This window comes from Chiloscyllium punctatum, chromosome 49 (assembly GCF_047496795.1).
Source record: "Chiloscyllium punctatum isolate Juve2018m chromosome 49, sChiPun1.3, whole genome shotgun sequence".
Taxonomy (NCBI): Eukaryota; Metazoa; Chordata; class Chondrichthyes; order Orectolobiformes; family Hemiscylliidae; genus Chiloscyllium; species Chiloscyllium punctatum.
In genome coordinates this window covers 20119829-20146331 of record NC_092787.1, presented here as the reverse complement: position 1 = coordinate 20146331, position 26503 = coordinate 20119829, and the positions used below count along the sequence as shown (strand labels likewise).

Genomic DNA, 26503 nt, shown 5'->3' with positions numbered 1-26503 from the left:
CAGAAGTGTACATAATATTCTGGATGAATTTTAATAAATGTTTTTCTCATGAGAACAGTTGGAAGATATCAACAACGTCCTACAAAACAATTGGTCCAGGAGGAGAAGGGATGATGAAACAACTGGGAGGCAGAACAGTGGTTGGGTGATTGGCGGCTTTAGTGGCCAATGGAAACGCGGAGTGAGGAGACGGACAGCGATAGTACTCAATGAGAATGGGGGCGTGTTATAAATCGTGATTGACGGTTTTCTTACCCAATCCGAATGCGGAGTGCTGTTGATTGCGTCAACGGAAGCCAACTTCCAATGGAAGCCCAGAACGGACAGACTGGCGGCTATATTAACCAATGATGGTGAGCGGTCTTGTCCTGGGCGGGATGACCCGCAGGAGTATTGCCCAATCACAACGCATAGCGAGGAGACGGGCAGTGAGGGGAGCCATTAAGAAACGGGAGGCGGGACCTGGGTGGCTGCAGTACTGACCAACCAATAGCCAGGATGAGGAGGCCGGTACCGGAGACAGCCAATGCAGACGGTCGGTGGGTGGGACTTGAGTGGAGTGCGCGCGTGCCCTGAGGGGTGGGGAACGGAGCGGACGGGGACGAGTCCTGATGGAGAGACAGCGTTATCCCGCGGATTGAGGGAAAGTTGCTCATCGGTGTCCGCCTGGATACCCTGTCACGGTGTGTGAGCGTCCGGGTGATGGAGCTGGGGGGGGACCCGGAGGTGCCCGGGCCGCTGCCTCGGGCTCGGATGCTGCAGCTGAGCCAGTGAGTAGTGTCCGGCCTCAGGCCACCTTCTGGGTAAGTTTCACCGTCTCTTTTTAAATATTTTTTTTAAAAAGCGAGTGGTATTCTCACAGGCCGACCTCTGCCTGGACTGGGAATGGTCTTGAGGGTGGGGAAGGAGACTCGAATAAATACTTGGAAAGAAAAATCAGGTTTTCATCAGCTTCGCCAGCAGTGCTAGTAGAGGCGTGATGGGCCGAATGGACTCCTCCTGCGCCGCCTTGCATTCATTTGTGGATGGTGCCTCCTGATAAATACCATCTGAACTTTTCTTTTAAAAAAAATCAAGTGTGGATTTGATGCTTATGAGGGTTTATGAGTTATAACTTTCTATTTCTTGGTTTTTGTCCTTCTCATCCTGTCCCCATATTTTCCAAAAGGACAAAAGCCAGCAATGTTAACCTGCTGTTGTTACTTTGCAGAAGATGTCCGACCCAGTGCATGTTTGCAGCATCATCTCTCTCTAACCTCATTGCTATCCCCATCACTTAAACCTGCTCAGTGCCAGCGTGGCTCTGCCCACATACCTACTCGCTTTGAAAAGCAAAGACATGATTTAGATTTAGGCTACTTGTGTTCAGAACTTATGGTACTTTCATTTTAAGCACAAAGTAGTATTATGTACCTCCAATGGAGTCTTTTATCCAAAATTGACAATGTGCAGTCATTTTTAAAATAGCCTTTTGCTGCTTGTATTTTATTTAATTCAGGGCATTGAATCAGGATTATGGTAAATGTCGTGTTGGGAAAATGAACATTGATGTTTTGAGGTGTTACAGTCCAGATGACAAGCATAAACCAGGTTATCAATGCTTAATTTATTTTTTTGACAACCCTCTTCTGAAGGTGTTGTTTTGTACTTTGCCCAAATTGCCATCATCCACAGATGATTGACTTATTGTTACTTGGCAGAGATGAATGAATCAATTCAAAATGGACATTGATCCTGCTATCTTTTGTGGTCTGTTTATTTACCTGCCTTAAGCAACTTGCTGCAGAAGAACAGGGTATTTCAGCTTTTCAGCATATTTCTGTGATCTAAACCTTTTGACCAGCTGCTTTCAGCATTCCTTTGTCACTTTCTCAGTTGATTTGTTTGGAGTGCAAACAGCAGGTGTGAAGTTGTTCCGTCACTGTTTCAGTACCTGTTTTAGCCTTTTGTTTGTTTATGTGACCAGTATTCTGCATTCTGTTCTGTAAAATTTTTTTAAAGTTTCAACAAAACTGAAAGCTGTTGAGAGCGTGTTCTGGCTGCTTCATGTCTTTATCAGGTCTGAATAGATTGGTTACCAGATTCCCTTTAAAGGAGAAAGTGATAAATGACTTGGAAGCAGAATAGAAATTAGCAAAACCATAGCCTTGAAAGTTTGATGTTTCAAGTGCTCATCCATGTCTTATTTTTTCAAAACAGTCATGAGGTTCCCTGCCTCTACTACCCTCCTAGGCAGCGCATTCCAGATTCCCACCACACTCTGGGTAAAAAGAGTTTTCCTCAACTCCCTCTAAATCCCTTGCCCTTCACCCTAAAATTATGCCCTGTTGCAATCTTTAAAGATTACTTGGATAAGCACTTGAAATGTTATAACACTCAAGGTTACAGATAAGTACTGGAATAGGTTGGTGCATGGTCTCTTCTATGCTATATTACTTCATTGATATTAAAAGCGTGGAGGGAAGAAATGGAATAATAGTCTCCCTTGGCTCATACTGTTTATTGATCATTGAAGGGAAGGGTGTGGGCAGTTGATTGAGCTCTTGTGCCTACTATGTTTAAATAGTCTGCCAATGCTAACTAGGCTCTTGCGCACACACAATAGTCATGGAGGGTTGGTCACACCTCAAGTGAATATTACTATTTTCAGGGCAAGAGCATTGTGACCCTTTCTTGAAAAGGCACTTTGTCTGCAATCTCTGCGTTGTGACAATAAATTCCAAAAGTTGGCAAACCGTAGACTTCTCGGGATTAATGAGATGTTATGGGAGGCAAGATTTGCGAAATATTTTGAGTCCGCACTACTTTAGCATTTTATCACAGACAAACCTGTGTTCAAATAAAAGCAATGTGTTGGAGAAATTCCGACCAGCTTGGCAGCCTCTGGAGAGAGAAAAACAGTGTGAACATTCGGCGATTAATGGCTTCAAAACAGATTGATTTTGTTTTTGATGCATGAAAGCTATTTGTTTGAAGGTTTTGCAAGATTTTAGGGACAATCTTTCAAATGTTAAGTTAATCTATTGCACAGACCCTCATTAGTGAATTTAATTCTATGTCTGGACATTTTAGAGAATTAGGTATATTTAGGTCAATTTGTTTGTAAAATTATATATTTCTGTACCTGAGCACAGAATTCTATCTCATCTACTTGAGTAGAATAACTTGTGATGTTTATTTGTATTCCTGACTTTACAAGCTAGCTGCAACATATGGAATATGGACAAATGACAGAACGGCAAGCAAGTTGGCATCAGAATAGAAAGCAAACAGTTCGGAGTTGAGAATAGCTATTCAGGTATACCAAAGGTGGGAAGTGATGTTTCAGAAGGATTAGTACTGTGACAACTGTTCACAGTTTACAGAAATAATTTGCACTTGGAAATCAGAAGTACAGTTTCAAAATTCACAGACAACACTTAACAGGTTGGGGATGTGGACTTAAGAATGAGGAAGATCGCTACAGGAGTGCAATTGCCAAATGATTTTAATTATAGATAAGCATGAGGTGTCATTGTTTTAATGGGGAGATCATACTTCTTCAATAAGGAATCTAAATGGAGTAGGGGGAGAAACCGGGATGGCGGGGAGTACTAACAGTTCTCTAAGTAGACCTTATTCTTTAAAGGAAAATAGCAAATCAAATGGTGGGATTTATTCTAAAGGGATGGTATTGAAAAGCGTAGACTTTATGCTAATCTTGTACGTAATCTTCATTAGGTTCCACTGTATGTACTGTGCATGGTTCTGGTCCTCAAGTTATGCAGAGGATTCAGAGGCATTCAAGAAGGTGTGAAAACAGTTTCTTGAGGATGTTACTAGAACAGAGGGGATGTATTGATCAGAAGAGGTGGGGATTTTTGTTTCTCAGGATAAGAGAAGACAAGGGGGTGACTGGAGCTTGTTTAAGATGGTAGGGTGTGATAGTCAACTTTTAGAGACGATATTTCCTTGTCATAGGGAGGAAAGTCTCGGGGTCATTAATGATAATATAAATCACTGATAAATTCTAGGAAACCCAGGAAAAGATTCCTTCCCAGTGCATAATTAGAATTGGAATTCACCATTACAAATCTCAGTTAAGGCATGATACATAGAATCATGGAATCCCTACAATGTGGAAGCAGGTCGTTTGGCCCATCAGAGTCCATGCCGACCCTCAGGAGAGCATCCCACTCAGACCAACCCTCTTGCCCCTGTAACCCTGCATTTCCCATAGCTAATCCACTCTACACATCCCTAGTGTTATGGACTAGGCCAGACTACTCAAAACATTCTTAAGCAGGCAGCCCAGACCATAACTTTGCAATTTGTTTTGGTAAGTGTACAGTGAAAATTAGGAGAAAGTGAGGACTGCAGATGTTGGAGATCAGAGCTGAAAATGTGTTGCTGGAAAAGCACAGCAGGTCAGGCAGCATCCAAGGAGCAGGAGAATCAACGTTTCAGGCATGAGGGCTCATGCCCGAAATGCGATCCTCCTGCTCCTTGGATGCTGCCTGACTTGCTGCGCTTTTCCAGCAACACATTTTCAGCTACAGTGAAAATTACCCGGAGTAAGTTAGCGAGGTTGACTACCAAGGTTAAAACACACAAAAATGTATTCACAAAATTACACAATGAAACACAAAGAACAGAATAAAGAACCCCTACAGAAATCAGTCTACCCAAACATAATTAACCAGACTTAATTATGCTGTTCCAAATATACACAGCAGTCCCAATAAGCAAACTCCCTTTAGAAACCAGTATAAATGGAACAAATGCTTACAAGTTGAAGTTGAAGGGCAGAAAGAGAGTGTTTTTACACTGCTCACTGTTGAACTCCCAACCAGTTTAGGATTGAACTAAACTGCTCAGCTAAAGAGCTGTCCACTCCCCCTTTCATTATTCAGGTCGTCTAAAACATGACCACTTTGGCCTGAAGTCTCATCTGTTTACATATAAACAAAAGGCCTGTCAAAATCGTTTTCATCTCTGTACCAAACCAGACTGATCAGAACCGGCTTATTACTCCTCTGAGAAAAAAAAATCAAGGACAGAGTCTCCTTGAGCCAAGGAACAGCTTTTTAAAAAAAAGGAACCAGCTTTGTGACACTAGACACTGGGGAATTTTGCATGGCTAATCCACCTAACCTGCATATCTTTGGACTGTGAGGGCTAAGAGTAAAACAAGGTAGATGTGTGAGTGGGAAGGAACTTTTTTACGCAGGGCATGGTGTGTGTATGGAATGAGCCTCCAGAGGGAGTGGTGGAGGCTAGTACAATTGCAACATTTAAAAGGGATCTGGATGGTATGAGAATAAGAAGGGTTTGGAGGGATATGGGCCGGGTACTGGCAGGTGGGACTAGATTAGGTTGGGATATCTGATCGGCATGGATGGGTTGCACCGAAGGGTCTGTTTCCGTGCTGTGCATCTGACTCTGACTGTAAGTAGGTTTATGAGAGGGGGCTGATATGCATAGCATAGACAAAGGTATTGTTCAGTTGAGCTGATTAGTTCATTGCGGAAATAGTGCTATGTAATGAGTGCATGGCTTGATGCAGAAGTTGTAGCTTCCTGAATCTTTTTAAGATTTAAGTGAAAAAGCTGGTTTGATCTGTTTCTGAGATTAGTGTTCACCCATGTATCTGGCATTCACACTTAGTTTTTACGTGAAATGAAGTCCTGCAACTGGAAGTTTGGTTATTTGGTTATGAAGGACAGGAACTGTCCTGGAAGGACAAATCACTATTTTAAACGCTGCAGTTTCCATTCTGTCTTGGAGCAGAACTTCAGGCAAAACCCCTAACTTTGTAATCAAAGCTGGACTATTGTGGCCATATCATGCGTTATTCTGAGCAGGTCTACCTGAGGTGTTATCACACTAGGCAGTGGATGGAGATTAATGAATATTGGATGGATTATCCGAATATTGAATTGATTACTTTGCTTCCTCTTTCAGATCTGTGCATGTCTCCAGTGGTGACCGGAATGGATGTGACCAGCCGATGTACAGCTGGTGATCCAAACCGGCTTCCTGAAGGCCTGCCTCAGCCTGCACGCATGCATTACGTCTCAGACAAACACCCCCGACTCACTCTGGATGCCATTAATCAACTGAGGAGAAACCAGGGCCTGTGTGATGTTGTGCTTGTGGTTGGGCTGAAGAAAATCTATGCCCACCGGGTGGTGCTTGCAGCCTGCAGTCCTTATTTCCATGCAATGTTCACCAGTGAACTCGCAGAAAGTCGGCAGACGGAAGTTCTGATTAGGGACATTGATGAGCATGCCATGGAATTACTGATTGAGTTTGCATACACCTCGCAGATCATTGTGGAGGAGAACAATGTGCAGACCTTGCTGCCAGCTGCTTGCTTGTTGCAGTTGATGGAGATCCAGGAAACCTGCTGTGAGTTTTTAAAGAGACAGCTCGATCCGTCCAACTGTTTGGGAATTCGGGCTTTTGCTGACACTCACGCCTGTCGCGAGTTGCTGCGGGTGGCAGATAAGTTTACACAGCACAACTTCCAAGAGGTAAGAAAATATGCTTTGCTTGTCTGCTGCTTTAGTTTTTTTTTAAAAATGATCAGGCTTTCTGAAACTCCAAAGTTGTGATTGTAAAACTCAACAGTTGAGCTGCAGTATTAGACGAATTTGGAATGAGAACATTTGGGATTAGTCCTTTCTGCTTTTTTTTTGTGACACTTCCTGCTGATAGTATTATGAATGAACCCTGCCCTTTCTCAATAACCTTCAGTTACTTGTCATGACGAGGCATCCTGTGGAAGCATAAGTGTGACATTCACATCATCTAATACAGTTCAGCTTGGGTCCTGTCAGTGCCACTCAGCGTCTCACCATATTACACCCTTGGTTCAAAAATGGACAAAAGAGCTGACCTCTAGAAGTGAGGTGAGAGTTGCTGCCCATGACATCACGTCAGCATCTAACAGAATACGGCATCACAAGCCCTGGCCAAATTAGTCAATAGATATTGGAAGAGAAAACTCTTGGCATGTTGGAGTGGCACCTAGTACAAAGGAAGATGGTTGTGGTGCTTAGAGGTCAGGCATCCTAGCTCCAGGACATTACTACTGAAGAATTCCTGCAATATTCTATACCCAACCATATTCAACTATTTCACCAAAGACATTCCTTCCATCATAATGTCAGGGGGTGGGTACTCTTGCCAATAATTGCAGAAAGTTCATCAATTCTTTAGATATTGAAGCAGTCATGTCCAAATGCAACAAGACTTGAAACAACGCTCCAGCTTCGGCCGATAAGTTGCAAATAAAATTTATGCCATACAAGTGATCAGGCAATGACCGCCCCCCCCACGAAAGAGGGTCTAGGTGTGCTTTTTGATGATCAATGGCATTACTATTACTGAATCACCCACTATCAACATCCTGGGGGTACCATTGACTGGAAGCTGATTGGTCAGTTACAAAATAGCTATAAGAACAGGCCAGAGGTTTAAAAATTCTACAACAAGTAACTTGCCTCCTATCTCCCCAGTACTTGTCTGTCATCTGCTAGGCATGACAAGAGTGCAATGAAATACTCTTCCACTTGCCTGGATGATTGTAGCTCCTACAGCACTCAAGTTTGGCACCATCCAGAAAAAAGCATCCTGTTTGATTGACAGCACGTCCACCACCATTACTTAAACATCCATCCTTGCTGCCACTGGTGCACAATGGCAGCAGTGTATGTTGTTTACAAGGTGCACTGTAACAACTCACCAAACTCCTCTGGTAATTTCAGAGCCATTAACCTCTACCAACCCAGAAGGACAAGGGCAGCAGGTGCATGGGAACACCACTACCACCTGCAAGTTCCCCTCCAAGGCACTCACCACCCTGACTTGAATATATACGGCTGTTGCTAGATCAAAATGCTGGAATACTATTCCTAATAGCACTGGGTGTGCGTATACCCTAAGGACTACAGTGGTTCAAGAAAGCAGCTCACTACCAGCTTCTCCAAGGCAGCGAGAAAGAAGCAATGTATGCTGGTTTATAGCAGTACCCATATCTCATCGACAAATAATAGAACAAAAGACTGAAATAATGCAGCCTATTTTAAAAGCTAATTTCAGCATTAAATTCCAAAGTGCACATTCCAATTTGTAGAGTGCAGTTAATTGTTTTCTTTCTTGTTTGAGATTTGGTTTTTAAACCAATGAAAATGTAATGGTTTTTGTCTTGTCATTGTAATTTTATGTTATTGGAATAATTCCAGAAGGAAAGGCCTGTTGCACAGCAAAACAGCCTGTCATTCTTGTGTTAACCATCAGTTTACACGTTGTTATAAAAACAAGGAACCTTCTCCAACTCTTTACTTTTTAACATTAATACATTGTCCTGACAATATGGAGAGCAGATATGTAGTAAAGTACTTACGTTTTCTAATATCTTACTGAAGCTTGTTCTTTTCTGTCATCAATAGCTGTTCAATTTGAAAATCTCTAGATATTTAAAGGCCTTTTGAAATGCTTTTATGAACAGATGTTGCTTAAAAGGATAAATTTATCCAGGGATTAGGAATAATGACCGTGGAGCTCTTCTATCGTAGAACCCTTGGCATCCTTTGCCTGCTGTCTTCCTAAAATTGGCTGACATAACACAACACAAACCAGGAGCTGTGCTTGGTATGTCTGCAGTCTGCATCTCGCACTGTAGTATTTGGTGCATTTATGCAATTTAAAAATTGTTTAAAATATTAATTGACATGTAGGAGAGTTAACAGCATCTGATTAAAGCTTTATCAAACTGAGTATATTTATATATATAACTTTAAATACATCCTCAACTCCTGTTATCAGATGTAATACTGCTTGATAGTTTGTCACAATAACTGCTGTCTGTTTAAACTTTAAAACAAAGCTTTGAGCAAAACCATTCTTATTGACATCTGATTTAAAATAGGCATTAACCTGTAATTGACTCCAGAAAGTTATGGCAGTAAGCTCTTGTAACTTAAGTGTGGGCCTGGTTACACCTCAGTAATACCAGAATAATATTAATCCTCCTGATCTTAGCCCCTTGGTGAGCACTGCCTCGGGAAGCTAGCTGTGTTTCACTTGAAGTGCATCCATCGTACTTAATTGTGCAGATGCTATCATTATTGTAAAGACACAGACAAGTCATGACCAAGCATCTTTACTGAAGTTTTAAGAATTTAAAAATGTGCTTTTGTGTATATATAGTTAATTGCTGCCCTGGCCAATAGGTCTTCTGGCTGAGTGATAGCGTTCTTCTTAGAACATAGAACAATACAGCACAGAACAGGCCCTTTGGCCCACGATGTTGTGCCGAACTTCTAACCTAGATTAAGCACCCATCCATGTACCTATCCAAATGCCGCTTAAAGGTCGCCAATGATTCTGACTCTACCACTCCCACGGGCAGCGCATTCCATGCCCCCACCACTCTGAGTAAAGAACCCACCCCTGACATCTCCCCTATACCTTCCACCCTTCACCTTAAATTTATGTCCCCTTGTAACACTCTGTTGTACCCGGGGAAAAAGTTTCTGACTGTCTACTCTATCTATTCCTCTGATCATCTTATAAACCTCTATCAAGTCACCCCTCATCCTTCGACGTTCCAACGAGAAAAGGCCGAGAACTCTCAACCTATCCTCGTACGACCTACTCTCCATTCCAGGCAACATCCTGGTAAATCTTCTCTGCACCCTCTCCAAAGCTTCCACATCTTTCCTAAAGTGAGGCGACCAGAACTGCACACAGTACTCCAACTGTGGCCTAACCAAAGTCCTGTACAGCTGCAACATCACTTCACGACTCTTGAATTCAATCCCTCTGCTAATGAACGATAATACTCCATAGGCCTCCTTACAAACTCTATCCACCTGAGTGGCAACCTTCAAAGATAGACCCCAAGATCCCTCTGTTCCTCCACCTGACTAAGAACCCTACCATCAACCCTGTATTCCGCATTCTTATTTGTTCTTCCAAAATGGACAACCTCACACTTGGCAGGGTTGAACTCCATCTGCCACTCCTCAGCCCAGCTCTGCATCATATCTAAGTCCCTCTGCAGCCGACAACAGCCGTCCTCACTGTCCACAACTCCACCTATCTTCGTATCATCTGCAAATTTACTGACCCACCCTGCGACTCCCTCATCTAAGTCATTAATAAAAATTACAAACAGCAGAGGACCCAGAACTGAACCCTGCGGAACTCCACTTGTAACTGGGCTCCAGGCTGAATATTTACCATCTACCACCACTCTCTGCCTTCGACCGGTTAGCCAGTTTTCTATCCAAGTTTGATTTGTTGGGTTGGAAGCTGTCAGAAACTTTCAGCTGACTTCTGAACATGAACTGCACGCATACAAATTTGTCATGTTACAATAGCAAGGTCAAAACTGGCACAATGCCTCGCGCATTACAACAGAGAACTGTTCATGATTTCTAGGTTCGATTTCCACTTTGGGACTTGACGGTTGTAGGAGATGTGTTGTAACCTGACCAAACACGTTGATTATTAATCTCTAAATACCTACTAGATGCTTCTGACAGGTATCAAACAGCTGGAGAGTTTCCTATCAGCTAGAATGGTGCAGAGGATGCAGTGCAACAATCTCCCCATGGTTTTATAAAAAAATCTTCAATCACAGACTCTTGTCAAGAGCAGGCATTGTCCTCATTCTTGGGGACTATTACACACAGTTGGTAATCAGGGCCTGGCATCTCCCCAAAATAAAAGGAGCTAAGGATTTACCAATTTCTGCCAAACCACTTTCAACAAGAACAATTACTCTGTAATTTCAGGGCGTGCCATTTCCCAAAGGTGACACAATTGAAGTGTAGCTTCTCCTTTTTCCCAAGGAAGGAAAGGGTTATGAAATCATGAACAGTTCTCTCTGTTGTAATGTATGATGCATTGTGCCAGTTTTGTCCTTGCCATTGTAACATAACAAATTTATACGTGTGCATGTTAGAAGTCAGCTGAAAATTTCTGACAGCTTCATGGAGATTCCAACCGAACAAATCAAAACTTAACCGCTAAATCCACAGAGTGGTTTTATGAATCCTTACTTCAATACGCATTGTTATAAACATCTATATTTGAATATACAAGAGCTGTTGTTCTATTCAATATCCTTTTGCACAAGCCTGAAAGATCCCTTGTTGTATTTTTGCTCAATTTTGACTGCCTTGACAGCAACATTGTGATAGCAGCTTTAGAGTGAAGTTGGATTCCAGGTAACTTTGGATTTCTCATTCCTTCTGTGCAGGTAATGGAGAGTGAGGAGTTTATGCTGCTGCCAGCAAACCAGATGATTGATATAATTTCCAGTGATGAATTGAATGTGCGAAGTGAGGAGCAGGTGTATAGCGCTGTTGTATCATGGGTCAAATACAACATTCAGGAAAGGAGAGGACAACTTGCTCAGGTAACCAGAGGATGGTAAAGCCAGGTAATGGGGAAAAAAGCTTGCTGTCCTTTTGTCTTGGGTATTTGGCTATGAATTGATCTGTGATTAATGGGATAAATGCCTACATTATCGGAAGCACATTTAACCAGTCTCACTCCCACTATGTGTTCCTATGTCTGAGTTTAAACACTATCAAATTTGGCGCTAAGGAATGATCTTGCTCTGAACCCATTATAGATGGTGTGGAAAGTAGATGTCATACCATACAGTAAAGGATGTTCTATTCTGTGCTAAATGAGAGTTAAAAGTATGTACTATTGATACTGGATATCCAACAAGGAAACATTAATGCTACTCACGCTGGTTAACATTTTTTTTCAAACAAAAACCAAGAAAAAAAGGAAAGAGAAATTGGTTAGAACTATAAAGAAACCTCTGATTTGAAAAATATTAATGGTTTTTAAGGAATTAGCATTTGGAACTTTGGCATGCCAGGAAAAAGGTTACAGCATTGTCAAACTGGATAAATTCATCAGTCACATGTTTGGAAGATATTTTATGTCTTGGGAAATGGACCATAAATAGTGGAAATTATCATCTACTGTCTTGCATTAATTGACTGTAATATTGAAAATACAGCTGGCAATGGATAATTTTGAGTTTTTGAAAACCTGTCTAATACCACAAGTATAGAATTGTTATGCTATTTATGTGGGCTCTCCAAATGAGCAATTCACTAATGCCATGCTGTTTCCTCCTCCTCTTCCTAACCCTACTACTATTCATTTCAATAAACCTTCCTTCACCACTGTTTCACTCAAATTTTAAACTGATACTCACTTGAGCTCAATTTATACATGTCACCATAAAATGAACATGATTGGGAAGACTCTCATCCCCAAGATGTTTAATTGCAGTGTACAGAACATTTTAAAAATTAGTATGTCAGAAAGATTAGGAGGAATAGGATATGGTCAGTCAAAAATGGTACTGAATGCAGGAGCTTGAAAGTTCAGTTAAATTGATGTGTTATTACATAGGACGGGAGTAGCCCATTCAGCTCCTCAAGCCTGTTCCACAAGAGATCGGACAGTGTGTTGACAATTCAGATCCTCTGGCTGTAATTAGTACAGATCAGTAAGTGATCTGAATTGCTTCCATGGCAGTACCGTTCATAACCCATGGTGCAAGATAATTTCAGATGGATCTTTGCAACTAGCCCTCTGCCTACATTATTGAAATTAAGTGTTTGATTTTGTAATGGGGAAAGTCCACACTACAGAGCATTCTGCAGAATGAGATTGATATGGGAATTCACAGGTTATGTTAATATTCTGAGGTTGGCGATGAGGCATGTTCTTGACTTGCCTTTTTACACTGCCCAACATAACCTGGACCAATTTGAGGAAGTGAATGGAAATTGAAATAATTTTCCACTCATCACTGCTGATAGTCTTTCAATTTGAAGATAGCAAAAGTCTTGTGCTACGAGTAGAATAATCCAAACAGATTTTGCAGCCTTTGGCCTTCTAGTCTATACCTCCAATGAATATGCAAAGCATTTAATAACAATTATTAGGAGCAGGAGTAGGTCATCCAGCCCATCAAGCCTACCCTGTGATTGAATAAAATTGTAACTGATCAATGCTTTTCTTTTCATTTGTGTACATACTTCTTGATGATTTTCCCCAGGTCTTGCAACACGTTCGCTTGCCATTGTTGAGCCCTAAATTTCTGGTTGGCACTGTTGGGACTGACACCTTGATCAAAAGTGATGAAATGTGCAGGTATTTATGAAATGTGCAGATATCTATGAATATCTATGTTTTATCATATAAGCTGTAGGTCATGTTGTACATGAGAGGATCTTTAAAACAAACAGATTTTCAGACAGTCTCTACTAGTTTATTTGTTTTGTAAAATTCTACAGGACTGTACCTCCCAAAGTAAATACCAGTAGTATTGTCTTGCAACAGATGTGCAACATCTAAGAGATATGCTCCTGATGTCATAAGTATGTCACGGAATGTGATCTAATGGTACAAAGGTTTGTGTCTTCGTCTTACTGGTCTCCAGCAGCATCTCCGTGGCATGAGCTGTAATGGCCATCTGCAATTATGGGTGACTTTAACTTGCATATAGGTTGGGCAAATCAATTTGGACGCAATACTGTAGAGGAGTGTATATGGGATGGTTTACTTTACCAAGGAATCAACTAGACAATACATTGTCTTAGACTGGGTATTATACAATGAGAAAATAATATTAGTAATATAGTTGTGGGAGACCCCTTGGAGATGAGCAACTATAACACGCTAGAATTCTTCATCATGATGGAAAGAATGAAATAGTTGATTTTTGAGGCTAGGGCCCTGACCGTTAATAAGGAAAGCTATGATGGATTGGAAAATGTTACTGAAGGAATGATATTGGATTGACAATGGCAAACACTCAGAGCAAATGAGTGTAGTACAAAAATTGTTTATTCCTGTCTAACTTGGGTGCAAAGAGAAGAGTGATCAAACCATACCTTACGAGGGAAGTTAGAGATAGTATTGGATGCAAAGAAGGGACATATACATTGGCAAGAAACAAACAATAGTCCTGAGGAATGGGAAAAGTTTTGAAGTCAGCAAAGAAGGACCAAAGGATTGATGAAAGAAGGGGAAAATAGAGGCTGGGAGTAAACTTGAGGGAAACATAAGAACTGAGTGTAATAGTTTCAATAGGTTTATAAAAGGAAAAGATTGAGAATTAATGTAGGTCCCTTACAGTTAGAAGCAGGGAATTTATATGGGGAACAAAATGGCTGAAAGAATAAATTCATACTTTACTCTGCCTTCACAATGTACCAGAAATGATGGGGAACACAGTGTTTAATGAGAATGAGGACCTGAGAAAATCTCTACACTAGTAGAGAAAGAGTGACGGAGAAATTGTTGGAATTAAAGGCTGATAAATCCCAAAGCCTGATGGTAATCTACATTCCAGAATACATAAGGAAATGGCCCTAGAAATAGCAGATGCATTGGTGGTCATCTTTCAAGATCTTTTCGACTCTGGAACAGTTCCTACAGTTTAGAGGGTGGCTAATCTAACCCCATTATTTAAAGAGGGAAAATAGGGAATTACAGACCAGCAAGCCCGAAGTTGGTAGTGGGAAGGATGCTGGAGTCCATTATCATAAAGTTTGTAGCAGAGCCGTTAGAAAACAGTGGTAGAATCAGACACAGTCAGCGTGGAAAGGGAAATCATGTTTGACAAATCTACTGGAATTCTTTGAGGATGTAACTAGCAGAGTTGATCAGAGGGAACAAGTAGATGTGGTTTGTTTAGACTTTCAGAAGGTTTTGACAGAGTACTATGTAAGAGATTAATGTGTAAAATTTAGAGTAAATGGGATTGAGTTAGTGTTTTGAGATGGATAGAAAATTGGTTCACAGACAAACAGGAATAAATGGATCTTTTTATGAATGGTAGACAATGATTAGTGAGGTCCTGCAGGAACTAGATGAGGACCCCAGTTATTCACAATATATGCTAATGATTTAGATGAGGGAGCTAAACATAATGTCTCAATTTGCAGATGACAGCTTGGTGCAAGGGTAAGCTGTAAGGAGGATGCAGAAATGTTGCAGTATGATTTAGACAAGTTGAGTGGGCAAATGCATAGCAGATGCAGTACAATGTGGGCAAGAGCAAGCTTATCCACTTTGGTAGCAAAAATAAGATGGCAGATTGTTTGGCTGTCAAATGAGAAAGGGGAATGTTCAGTGAGATTCAGGTGTCCTCACGCACAAGTCGCTGAAAGTAAACATGCATGTGCAACAGACAGTAAAGAAGGCAAACTGTATGTCGGCCTTCATTCAGGTACAGGAACAAGGGTGTCTCTCCGCAGTTATGCAGGGCATCGATGAGGCCAACCTGGAGTATTGTGTGCAGTTTTGGCCTTGTGAACTGAGGAATGATGTGCTTGATATAGAGGGAGTGCAGCGAAGGTTTACCAAATTGATTCAGAGGATGCATATGAGAAGAGATTGTATGCACTAGAGTTCAGAAGAATTGGAGGGTGGGGATCTCCTAGAAACTTGGAAAATTCTAACAGGGCTAGACGGCTTAGATGCAGGAAGGATGTTCCCTAGATTGCAGCCGGTGGGGAGAGTCCAGAACCAGGGGTCAGAACTTAAAGATAAAGGGTAAAGCTTTTGGGACTGAGCTGAGGAGAACTTTCTTCAGAGTGGTGAGCCTATGGAATTCACTACCAGAGAAAGTGATTGAGGCTAAAACATTGTGCTTTCATGGAGAAGGTAGACATCGTTCTTGTGTCTAACGGAATAAAGGGGTATGGGGAAGTGAGAGATTAGGATATCCAGCTCGAAGATCAGCCATGATCATATTGAGTACAAGAACAAGCTCAAGGGGCAAATGATCTACTCCTACTCACTTATTTTGTGTGTTTCTGTGTTTAATGCGCTGCAGTATATCTGAATTGCTTAGCTTGAGCACAGACACACAAGTGCTGTGATTGTAGCATACACATGTGAATACCAGGAGCTGTATTAAAAGTTTGTTGAATTCTTCAGTACTACAGCACCCATGCTTCATCCATATACTATGGGAGCTAATGTAAATATCAGAGCATCATAATGGCAAATCATCAGTGAATCATGCCTTTCTACCATATTAGGCAAACCTAATTTTGTCTTCATCTCATGTTCACATGCACTTACACCAGAAGCAACTATTTAGCTGCAGAATAAGGGAACCCCAGCCGTTATTCTATCTAACCCTGATAGTAAAGCCATCAATCAATCCACTTGAAAATTACTGACTCTGCACAGACTAGGTATCCAACATAGAACATTCTTGTCTAAGGCCTGCTCTTAATATAGATCAGGCTTTAACAGTGAAATGTTGCACTTAAAGACCTATCTCCTTTTTTTTATGATGGAACAAGGAGTAGAATTTGCTATTTACGTTTCACTTGGGTGGGCATAGGGGATTGCACCATAGCTGAGTCCTGCTTTATAAGTCAATTAGTCTTAACATAAATGTATGTTGTGTTATTAAGCTATTTAGATCTTATTCTGTTCATTAAGTAGGCCAAGATAATTGTCTTGACTTTTTATTACCAGCACAAACTCATTTTTAGATAATAAAATGACTTAAAATGGTAGTCAGTGATAATTTTGTTCCTTTTTTTTAAAATGGCATTGATATTTTGTGAAGTCATAGATATTTTATGATTGAAATGTAGCCATATTTTGGGGATGGGGGAAGCTAGCAAAGAAATTCCTTGCAACTATCCACATTGAAAGTTATACTCTGAGTGCATATGTCAAAGCAATTTGTTATAAGATTTGAATGTTTATTTGGACCTAAATTAGTTCTTTTGGCAAGTGAAGGTTAAACCTATAATGGAATTGTATTGTTTTCACGTTGATGCTTTTGGCCATTATCATTCTATCGTGCGTTCAGTGGTGTTTCAGTAAAATCTGCTTTTCAATCTGCCTGGCAATGCATGTTTCTACCATCAGACTCATAAACTGCAGATCCTTGTAAAACCTCACCCAAATAAGCCATGTGCTTATTTGACTCCTTGTTTCAGACGGTTGTTTGATGACCTGGAGCACATTAGGGAAACTGTTCTTGCCCTTGACAGACTGCTCTGTTCTTGCCCTTGACAGACTGCTTTAACTCCAGGAACTGAAGCTAACCAGTACACTTACTATCATAGCCAAGGAGGTCAGCTAATGCCATTTAAACTGAGTTTTGAACTTTGTGCTTTCATGATCTGTGTGGTTCAACTACTGAATGCCTTAATCCCTTTTGACATGCTCTTTCCATGAAACTTTTCCTCTAGTAAACATGAACATTTTTTGGATATGAATCTTCATTGTGTTACACAATGTATGTTTACATACCTAAACACTGTAGACCTCCAGCATTCTTTCTTGAAGTAACCAAAACTTCCACCGTTTTTGAACAAGTCACTGCATTGTGCTGCTGTCTGGCTGTGTGGATTTACAGAGCTGAGCTGAGTCTGTAGTTGCTTCCACAAGGCAGCAATTTCCTCATCTGTGTTGTGTTGAATGGAAGAATGCGCACAGCTGAGACCAGACACTTCACTGCCTTAGCCTTCCACTATTATAGTAAAATTTAAACACATTTCAAGAGTTCTCTTTTTTAAAAAAAAGCTTGTCACCTGCCTATTGTTTGCCAGAAATGTGCAGAAAGGGACATCTCTCTTCTCGAGTTTACAAATGTCTCATTAACATCAACTACAATGGTTCATAACCCCGAAGTACTATTCCACACTACAGTAAATATACCATTGAAATTGTACAACATAACGAAAGGGCAAAAAATAGCCTACTGTCATGCCAGCAATTGTATTGCTGTTTTGTAATATGAATATAAAATATGCTGTTTAAAAAGGTCAGTATAGTTTAGAGATTTCAGGAGAAACAACAGCAAATTCACTGGCCCATGAAATGAAGGAACAAGTATTTGTTGAAGAGTTGTCACACTAGTTTTTGACAAAAAGTGTTGAACACATTTCCTCAGACAGCTAAGATTTTGTGGGCCACTGTTTACAAATTTCAAAGTATGCACGTCTTTACTCCTGTACAATATTCTGGGTACATTTTGTAAAATTGAAATAAATACTGCAAAATTAAAATGGGATTTTTTGCATCCTTTTATTGTGTTGTACAATTTTGGTGAACTATTTACAGCATTGTGGAGTAACTTGCAGTATTTTAGGGGTTACTCACTGATGATAACTTCAGTACAGGAAGTCTAGTGTGTAAAGGATAATATTGTTCAGTGTTAGGCTCTTTTTCCTCAGAGTCATTGAATTCCTACAGTGTGGGAACAGGTCCTTCGGCCCAACAAGTTCACACTGATCCTCCAAAGGGTAACCCACCCAGACCTGTTCCCCTAACCTATTATCCTATATTTATCCCTGACTAATGCACCTAACCTACACATCCCTGAATACTATGGAAAATTTAGCATGGCCAATTCACCTAACCTGCACATCTTTGGACTGTGAGAGGAAACTGGAATACACATTGTGTGGAGAATGTGCAAACTCCACACAAACTGTCGCCTGAAGCTGGAATTGAACCCGGGTTCCTGGCGCTGTGATGCAGTAGTGCTAACCACTGAGCCACTGTGCAGCCCCAACATAATGGCATAGACTCAAGTTATTCTTGAACTCTGAGATATCCGTGTTACCATCTTTCTGTTATCATGATCTTTCAGCGCTAATATTGATTTGAGACTGTATGATATAGTTTGGCTTGGCAAATTAAACTCTTGGCTTTGGCATCAGTTAGTCTGGCCCTTTAATAACTGCAGCCATCTGGTGACAGCAGTAGCTTTTATGAAGGTCCATGACGATATTGAATTGATGTGAATTAAATTCGCTTTATTTTCACTTGTACTCCAAATGAGTAATATGAAAAGTTGATACGTTTCCACTTACAGTGCCATCTTAGATTCAAAGGAACCTTCTGTACAGCTGCTTCAGTTACAGACTAGTTAGTGTGACAATGTCCCCAACACTCAGTGCCACCTGTTTCTGAGTAGAGAAATGAAGAAAAAAAGTTACACTGCAGCTTTACACAGCATAACCATTGGTCAGAAAAACAAAAAAAAAACAAAGTTAAAAAGTTAAACATGGCAGTTTATTTCAAAAGGTTCTCCACAGCAGACCAGCGCAGGGGGCAACCATCTAGTCTGGCCACTGACTGCTGCCGTGCTCTGCTGGGGGCCACTGGTCTCTGGTGTCCCCACTCCTGGTTGCTGGAGGAGCTGCCGACTGCTGCGCAGCCGAGGCCAAGATAAGGAGGGAAAAGAGGGAGAGAAAATAGCAAATGTGTAGGCAGAGTGGGCGATCTCCAACTGGAGTGTCCCACTTCACTGCCATCTTACCAAAAGGTATACAATGCATACCACTATGACATTTTAACTACACAATAATCAAATCACAAATTATCAGATAAATTCATGCAATCCATTCAGTTGTCATAGATTAAAATGATATTCCTAGCATGTTTTGACTGGTTGCTGGAACATGATAACTCCACAAGAGTAGGATCAATCTGTTTTGGTTTCTGAATTAGAGCAGAAACTGATAGTTGTAATCCTGCTTACAGAAGCTCATAGTTGGTGATCTCCAACGATTTAAAGAGTAACAACTCAAAAATTTGCCTTTTTTTGACTAAATTTGTTTAACTTAGTGCTTAATTTGTACTCTAACAATTACATTTTAGGAGTCCTATCTTGACTGTTAATATCAGCTCAGCTCAGTAACTTTCTGATACTTCCAAACAGACTGTTGTAAAAGAATAGATGTTGAAGTTACATTTTTTTTTCAGAAGTTCTTTCATAACTTGAACCTGTTTTGTTACTTGAATTTCTTTTTCAAAATAAGTCTGTAGATTGAGGGACCCGCAAATACCTTCCATTAGCAATTATTGACACGAACAACTCTGAAACTTGTATGATAATGATTTTCTACAAGTGTCCTGCAGTGGTTTATGGGATTATAAAGCACTTCAGGTACTTGGTGTTTTCTTTGTTTTAAACACTATGACGTTTAAACTTTGTTTCTGAACTTTATGAGTTGAACGTGTGTTAGGAATTTAAAAACCATTAATGGACTACCATTCCGTATTTTTTAAAATTGTTCACTAACTTCAAAAGCATAACTTTTAAAATTTCATTTTGTTTAATCATCTAATTTGGACAGAATACAAATAGCACGATGCTAATATTGCTAAATCAAAGTTAATACCTCCCAGGACCATTTATAATGGAACTGTCATCACCTCCAGCACAACTTGACATGCCTGCAGTTAACACGATGTTTATATGTTCTGAAAAATAACTGCTCAGCTGAAATATGACCCTGGATGTTCTGTACTTCAGTGTGTTTGATATTTATTACTGAGGATTGATGTTTTCACTTAAAACTCTGTCCTGTACATCATTGCTGGAAAATTGTGCTCTCCAAATAGCAGCATAATTCCGCATTGAGAAACTTAGAAGTTTTTTTTTAAAATACATGGAGTTGCTGACTGACATTCTAAATGATGTCAACTGATTTGATCCAAAGTTTATTTTTCATGAAGTATAATTTCCCAGTAGAGATGCATTTATTAATATTCTCCTGTTGCCAGTTTTAAATCTCTTCCAAAGAGAAATTCCTTACCAATTAAGTTTCGATTATCTTTCCTTCTCCAACCAGAATTAGGTGTATGGACCTTTTCATTGCATTTTTCCTAAATCTCCAGATATTTACAGTAATATCTGAGTCAAACATGATGTCCCATTTGGAATCACTGTCAATACTTCATAACAGTAAAATACAACATTAATGCATGATAGTGGGTTCAGTCTAATTATATTATGTAAGTAAAATCCATTTGCTACTGCAGGTTCCATATTTTTATGTCAGAGCAGTGACATTGGTTGCTGTTTGCTTTTGGTGGATCTGCTAGAGATGCTTGAGCTAAAAAGCCTTCTGATTGGTAAAGGCCTGTGGTCGTTATAAAACAAAATGGGCTGAAATTGCAGTCTCATGTTCCAGAACTGTTGTTCTGTTTCTTTTTTTCATGTTTATCTGTGGCTCGCTGCTCTAAGGCAAGAACAGAGATGTACAGAGATTTTGCTTAAAAGAGAAATAGGGTACTTTTTTTTTCTAGGTAAAAACAATGACTGCAGATGCTGAAAACCAAATACTGGATTAGTGGTGCTGGAAGAGCACAGCAGTTCAGACAGCATCCAACGAGCAGCAAATTCGACGTTTCCTGATGAAGGGCTTTTGCCCGAAACGTCGATTTCGCTGCTCGTTGGATGCTGCCTGAACTGCTGTGCTCTTCCAGCACCACTAATCCAGTACTTTTTTTTTCTCTTTGACTGAGGACACTTTCAGTAATCCTCTTGTTCTTCTGCACTTTAAATCCTACTCTAACCATGTCCGATGTCTACTGACATCATCTGTACTTCATGCACACACTTTTTACATTTGGCATTTGTCATTGGAGCAGAGAAGATTAAGAGATGACATTTTATTGAGATGTTCACATTTATGAACAATTTTGAAAGGATAAATAAGTATATTCTGTTTCCACTAATTGGTATGTTAGTAAGTGGGGTCACGGTTTCAAGATTATCAGCAAGAGAGTAGGAGTCAGATGACAAGAAACTTCTTTATTCAGACTTGTTAGGATTTGGAATGTGCTGCCTGGAAGAGTGGTGCAGGCAGATTCCATATGAAGTTCTGAACGAGAGCTGAATATCTATTTGAGAATGATGAATTCAGATGGCTCTAGAGATAAGGCTGGAGAATGAGACTAGCTGGGTAGTTAATAGTTATTTCTAGCTGCTCTTAGCTTTATTATTTCTGTTTTAATTTTGTTGTGTGTAATCAGACATTTTTCAATGGGTAATGCTTCTTGAGGTAATATTTTCATGAGGAGGTGGTGTATTTACTGCGATTATTTCCCAGATCAGACAATAGTTTGAAATTTTTTTTAAAATCAACGTATGTTTGGAATTATCTACTTTTTCAAGACAAGAGAATTGATATAGTAAATAACATCTGACAGAAAAATGATTCCCTCCCTCCTCGTTCTTTCTCTATGCTCTCTTACCCTACACTTGGGTATAGATCAAAACAAAAGGAATCCTGATATTTATGTGATCCCTTTACCATATGTTTTAATCAAGATACAGCTTCTAAATATGGTGTTATTTTCTCCCCCAATGGAAAATGGAGCAGAGACTCCAGCAATTTAAAATATTTTCCTTTTCCCTCTTGCTCCAACGTTCTTGCTACTGAGAACGGTGGCACAGTGGTTAGCACTGCTGCCTCACAGCGCCAGAGACCTGGGTTCAATTCCCGACTCAGGCGACTGACTGTGTGGAGTTTGCACGTTCTCCCCGTGTCTGCGTGGGTTTCCTCCGGGTGCTCCGGTTTCCTCCCACAGTCCAAAGATGTGCAGGGTCAGGTGAATTGACCACGCTAAATTGCCCGTAGTGTTAGGTAAGGGGTAAATGTAGGGGTATGGTTGGGTTGCGCTTCGGCGGGGCGGTGTGGACTTGTTGGGCCGAAGGGCCTGTTTCCACACTGTAAGTAATCTAATCTAATCTAATCTAATCTAAACATGAGGAATATTGCTAGTTTCTTCATTTGAAGTGCTGTTCTCCCAGCTGCTCACCTTTAGAGCTTGTTACTTCAAATGCAGACTGTGCTGTGGACATCATGCACTTGTATAGTTGTGCATGTAAATCATCTTTCAAGTTGAGATTGTGGGCAGAATTTAATGTGATTGATCCCAATTCAACACACCAGTCACAGACTGCTGGTGTGGAACCCAGGTTGCTTTTGAGGGAATACCTGAACAGTATGATTGTATGTCAAGCACTTAAGTAGCCAGCTTTGAGCCTTCCCTAGGATTGATGAGCAAAAGCTTTCTTAGTAGGGGGGGAAAAAAGCTGTTTTCTTTTCTGAGCAATATCTGTGTTATCTCCTCTGGAAATCCTGTTTGCAAAGAGCTACTGATTCATCAGAATTGCTGAGGGACCTAGGGCACAGATGAATGAGATCAGGGTAAAAGGTTGTGGGAGGAAAGTCATAGAGTTAGAGATGTGCAACAATTTTGCTTAAGAGATGGGTTTTTGTTTTCCTCTTTTTTGCTTAGCAAGCTTTCAGTAATTGTCTTGGGTTTTGCACTTTAAATCTTTCTCTAACTATTTCAAATGTCAGTTGACATCATCTGTACTTCACGCACACGCATTTTACATTGACATTTGTTTTTGGAGCAGAGAAGTTTGAGGTGACCTTATTGAGATGTTCACTTTTATGAACAATTTTGACAGAATAAAGAAGAATATTTTGTTTCCACTAATTGGTATGTCAGTAGGTGGGATCACAGTTTCAAAATTATTAGCAAGAGCGCAGGAGTCAGCTGATGAGAAACTTGTTTACTCAGAGTTGTGAAGATTTGGAATACACTGCCGAGGATAATGGTAGAGGCAGATTCCATGTGCGGTTTCAAAAGAGAGCTGGATTTCTATTGGAAAGTGATGAATTTAGATGGTTATGGAGGTAAGGCTGGAGAATGAGACTAGCTGGGGAACTGTTTTGGGCACAGACATTATTGGTCAAATAGCTGCCTCTATGCTATAAAATTCTATGAAACAGACCCTTGGTTTCAACTCGTCCATGTTGACCAGATGGCCTAAATTAATCTAGTTGCATTTGCTAGCATTTGGCCCATATCCCTCTAAATCCTTCCTATCCATATACCCATCAGGGTGCCTTTTTAAATGTTGTAATTGTACCAGCCTCCTCCTCCTTCCTCTGGCAGCTCCTTCCATACATGCAGCACCCTCTGTGAAACTGTTGCCCCCTTAGGTCCTTTTTAAAATCTTTCCCTGCTCATCTTAAACTGATGCCTTCTAGTTTTGGGCTTCCCCCTGTAATAAAAGACCTTGGCTATACTCCCTATCCATGCCTCTCATGATTTTATAAACTTTTATAAGGTCACTCCTCAGCCTCTAACGCTCCAGAGAAAACTGCCCCAGCCTGTTCACCTTTTCCCTATATCTCAAACCCTGCAACCCTGGCAACATCCTTGTAAATCGTTTCTGAACCCTTTTGAGTTTCACGACATCCCTCCTATAGCAGGGAGACCAGAATTGAATACAGTATTCCAAAAGTGGCCTAACCAATGTCATGTATAGCTGCAACATTACATCCCCACTCCTATATTCAATGCACTCACCAAAAGCAAGTGTATCAAATGCCGCCCTCACTACCTTGTCTACCTGTGACTCCACTTTTAAGGTTCAGTGAACCTGCACTCCAAGGTCTCTTTGTTCGGGTGTGGAGGAAGTGGGGTAAAATGGGAGCGTGAGAAGTGGGGGTGTTGGTCAGAGGCAAGAGCAGGGACTTGATTTTAGAAGCCATCTTTCTTGCTTATTATTAGGTCTCTCAATTGGACACTGCTTGTTTTGAAAGAGGTTCCATAATGAGCCTTATTGACAAACTAAAAGCGAGTAGGCATGTTTCCCCTATGGATCTTGTTTCCCCAACTTGAGTTTTCCCGCTGACTGGAGACTGATGTGGGGTCTCCCCGCAAAACTAGGAAGACCAGCACCAAGTTTCCCTTGTACTAAATCCAGTCCCATGTTTGAGTTCAGCAAGTTTTTTTTTATGGTTGTTTTTATGTGGTCAGAGCAATTATAACCAATGTTTCAACATTTATTAAGTTGGTATTTTCTAAACCTTCCTTCATTTATGTATCCTTCCTTTTTCTTGTCTGCAAATATAGTTTCAAAAGCCACATGGTATTAATTGCCTGGAGCTTTTTTTAAGGCATGTGACCTTTGGTGCCATTTTCATGGTCACTCTATCCACATTGCAATTTTGTTTATAGGCAAGGCATAAATATTCCATTTGGGCTGTTCTGTCAACTATATAAGCAGTTTGAATGGAACAGCAGCACCAGCATTTCTTCATTGACAAATTGCTACATTAGAGTAAATGTACATTTTATGGTTTCAATTTAAATACATTAGAAGCCGCAGTGAGCATTTATGATGGAAGATGTGTCTTTAACTTGAGAAACTAATTGTATAAATCTCCAAGATGTAAGTACTAAACACACCAATTTATTGCAGTTTTTTCCCCAAAGAATTGCTGTTTAACTAAAGATTACTATACAGAATATATTGTTTGCCTTGAAGAAACTGACTACTGTGTCAAAATATTTTAATTATTTTTATGAATTCTATTTGAATATAATAGACCTTGAAGTTTAACGCATTTTGTTGCAGTCTTGTTTTGAGTGAACGTATCTAGCAGTGACTGCCCAGACATACTCCTCCGCTCGGACAGGAAGGTACACACTGGAACCACTGACTAAAGAACAAAATGTTTGAGAAAATTGGGAAACTCCTGCTTCACTAACATTTGTGTTGTGAAAATCTTTTTAAATTTACAATTAGTTGCGATCGCTATTTGTGAAATAGGAGAACATGCTTTTCTCTAGTAGTATTCAAATGTTCAAAGTAGTTGCTGACTGGAGCACATTTATTGTCAGGTTTGCACAGAACAAGTGTAGGCAAGCATTAATAAAATGTGCATTTTGCCTCTTGAATAAACCATGAAAAATATCTCTGAACATAACTAATTGGTTTCTATGATATTTGGAAGTGAAACAAAAACTGGTTACTTAAAATGGACCATCTATCTTAGAAAGAGAAATCTTGAGAAGAGATGGGCAAGACTTGGAATTTTTTAAAATTTAGTTCTGACTCTTAAATTTTATTTTAAGGGCTATCATGAGGTTGTAATTAACTATTAGAGAGTGTAAGCCATCTTTAAAGATATGAGAACCTGTCAGTTTTGTACTTTTATTTAATTCGCTGAATAAATAGTGTGTAACCCAAAATGTTTGCCCATCATTGCTTTTTTAGTTATTGAAGTCAAAAGCTGTACTTCCCTTGATCTAAAAGTGCAGTTTGTGGGTGCTGAAAGGCACAAATAAGACTACTTCAGATACTTTGTTTCTTTACTAATTTCACATTTGGAAGGTTCTTCATATAAATGCAGTAATGTCATAGTTTTTGAAATTGGTCTAGTTCTGTTTCTGGCATTTTAAAAACAAAATGTTGCTCGACTAGTGCTTCACTCTGACTATAAGCTCTGTCTCCTATTATGTGTCTTCTCTGCATGTGCTGGTTTTATATTTTGGTTTTTGTGTTTGCTTTCAGGCACAGCTATTCAATATTCTATCATTCGCATTCAGTGTGGACGTTTTTTGTTTTGCTTCTTAACTTCAATCATTACTGCTGTTTTTTTGTGTTTTCCACCAAAGGCTATTTTGTCCCTTATCTCTTGCTCTGTACCCTACCACAGATCTTCCTTGTTGTCTCCCTGCCATTTTACTGAAAATTTTACATTTTGGCCTGCCTTCAGTTTTGAAGAGCCTTAACGTGAAAGGTCACGTCAGCTTCTCTCTCCACAGCTGCTGGTGGAGCAGTTGTGTATTTTACAAGATTTTCTGTTTTTATTTCTGGTTTCCA

General features: G+C 40.1%; 1 protein-coding gene across 1 annotated transcript in view; it reads left to right on the top strand.

Moving 5' to 3' along the window:
• The first annotated feature begins 558 nt into the window (after positions 1-558).
• The window catches only part of LOC140469335 (kelch-like protein 20), a 47029-nt gene continuing 21084 nt past the window's right edge, over positions 559-26503 (top strand). Inside the window, exons 1-4 of the mRNA XM_072565754.1 lie at positions 559-803; positions 5944-6515; positions 11255-11413; positions 13088-13182. Coding sequence (XP_072421855.1) covers positions 5952-6515; positions 11255-11413; positions 13088-13182 — 818 coding nt within the window. The 5' untranslated portion in view covers positions 559-803; positions 5944-5951. The remainder of the gene's footprint in view (positions 804-5943; positions 6516-11254; positions 11414-13087; positions 13183-26503) is intronic.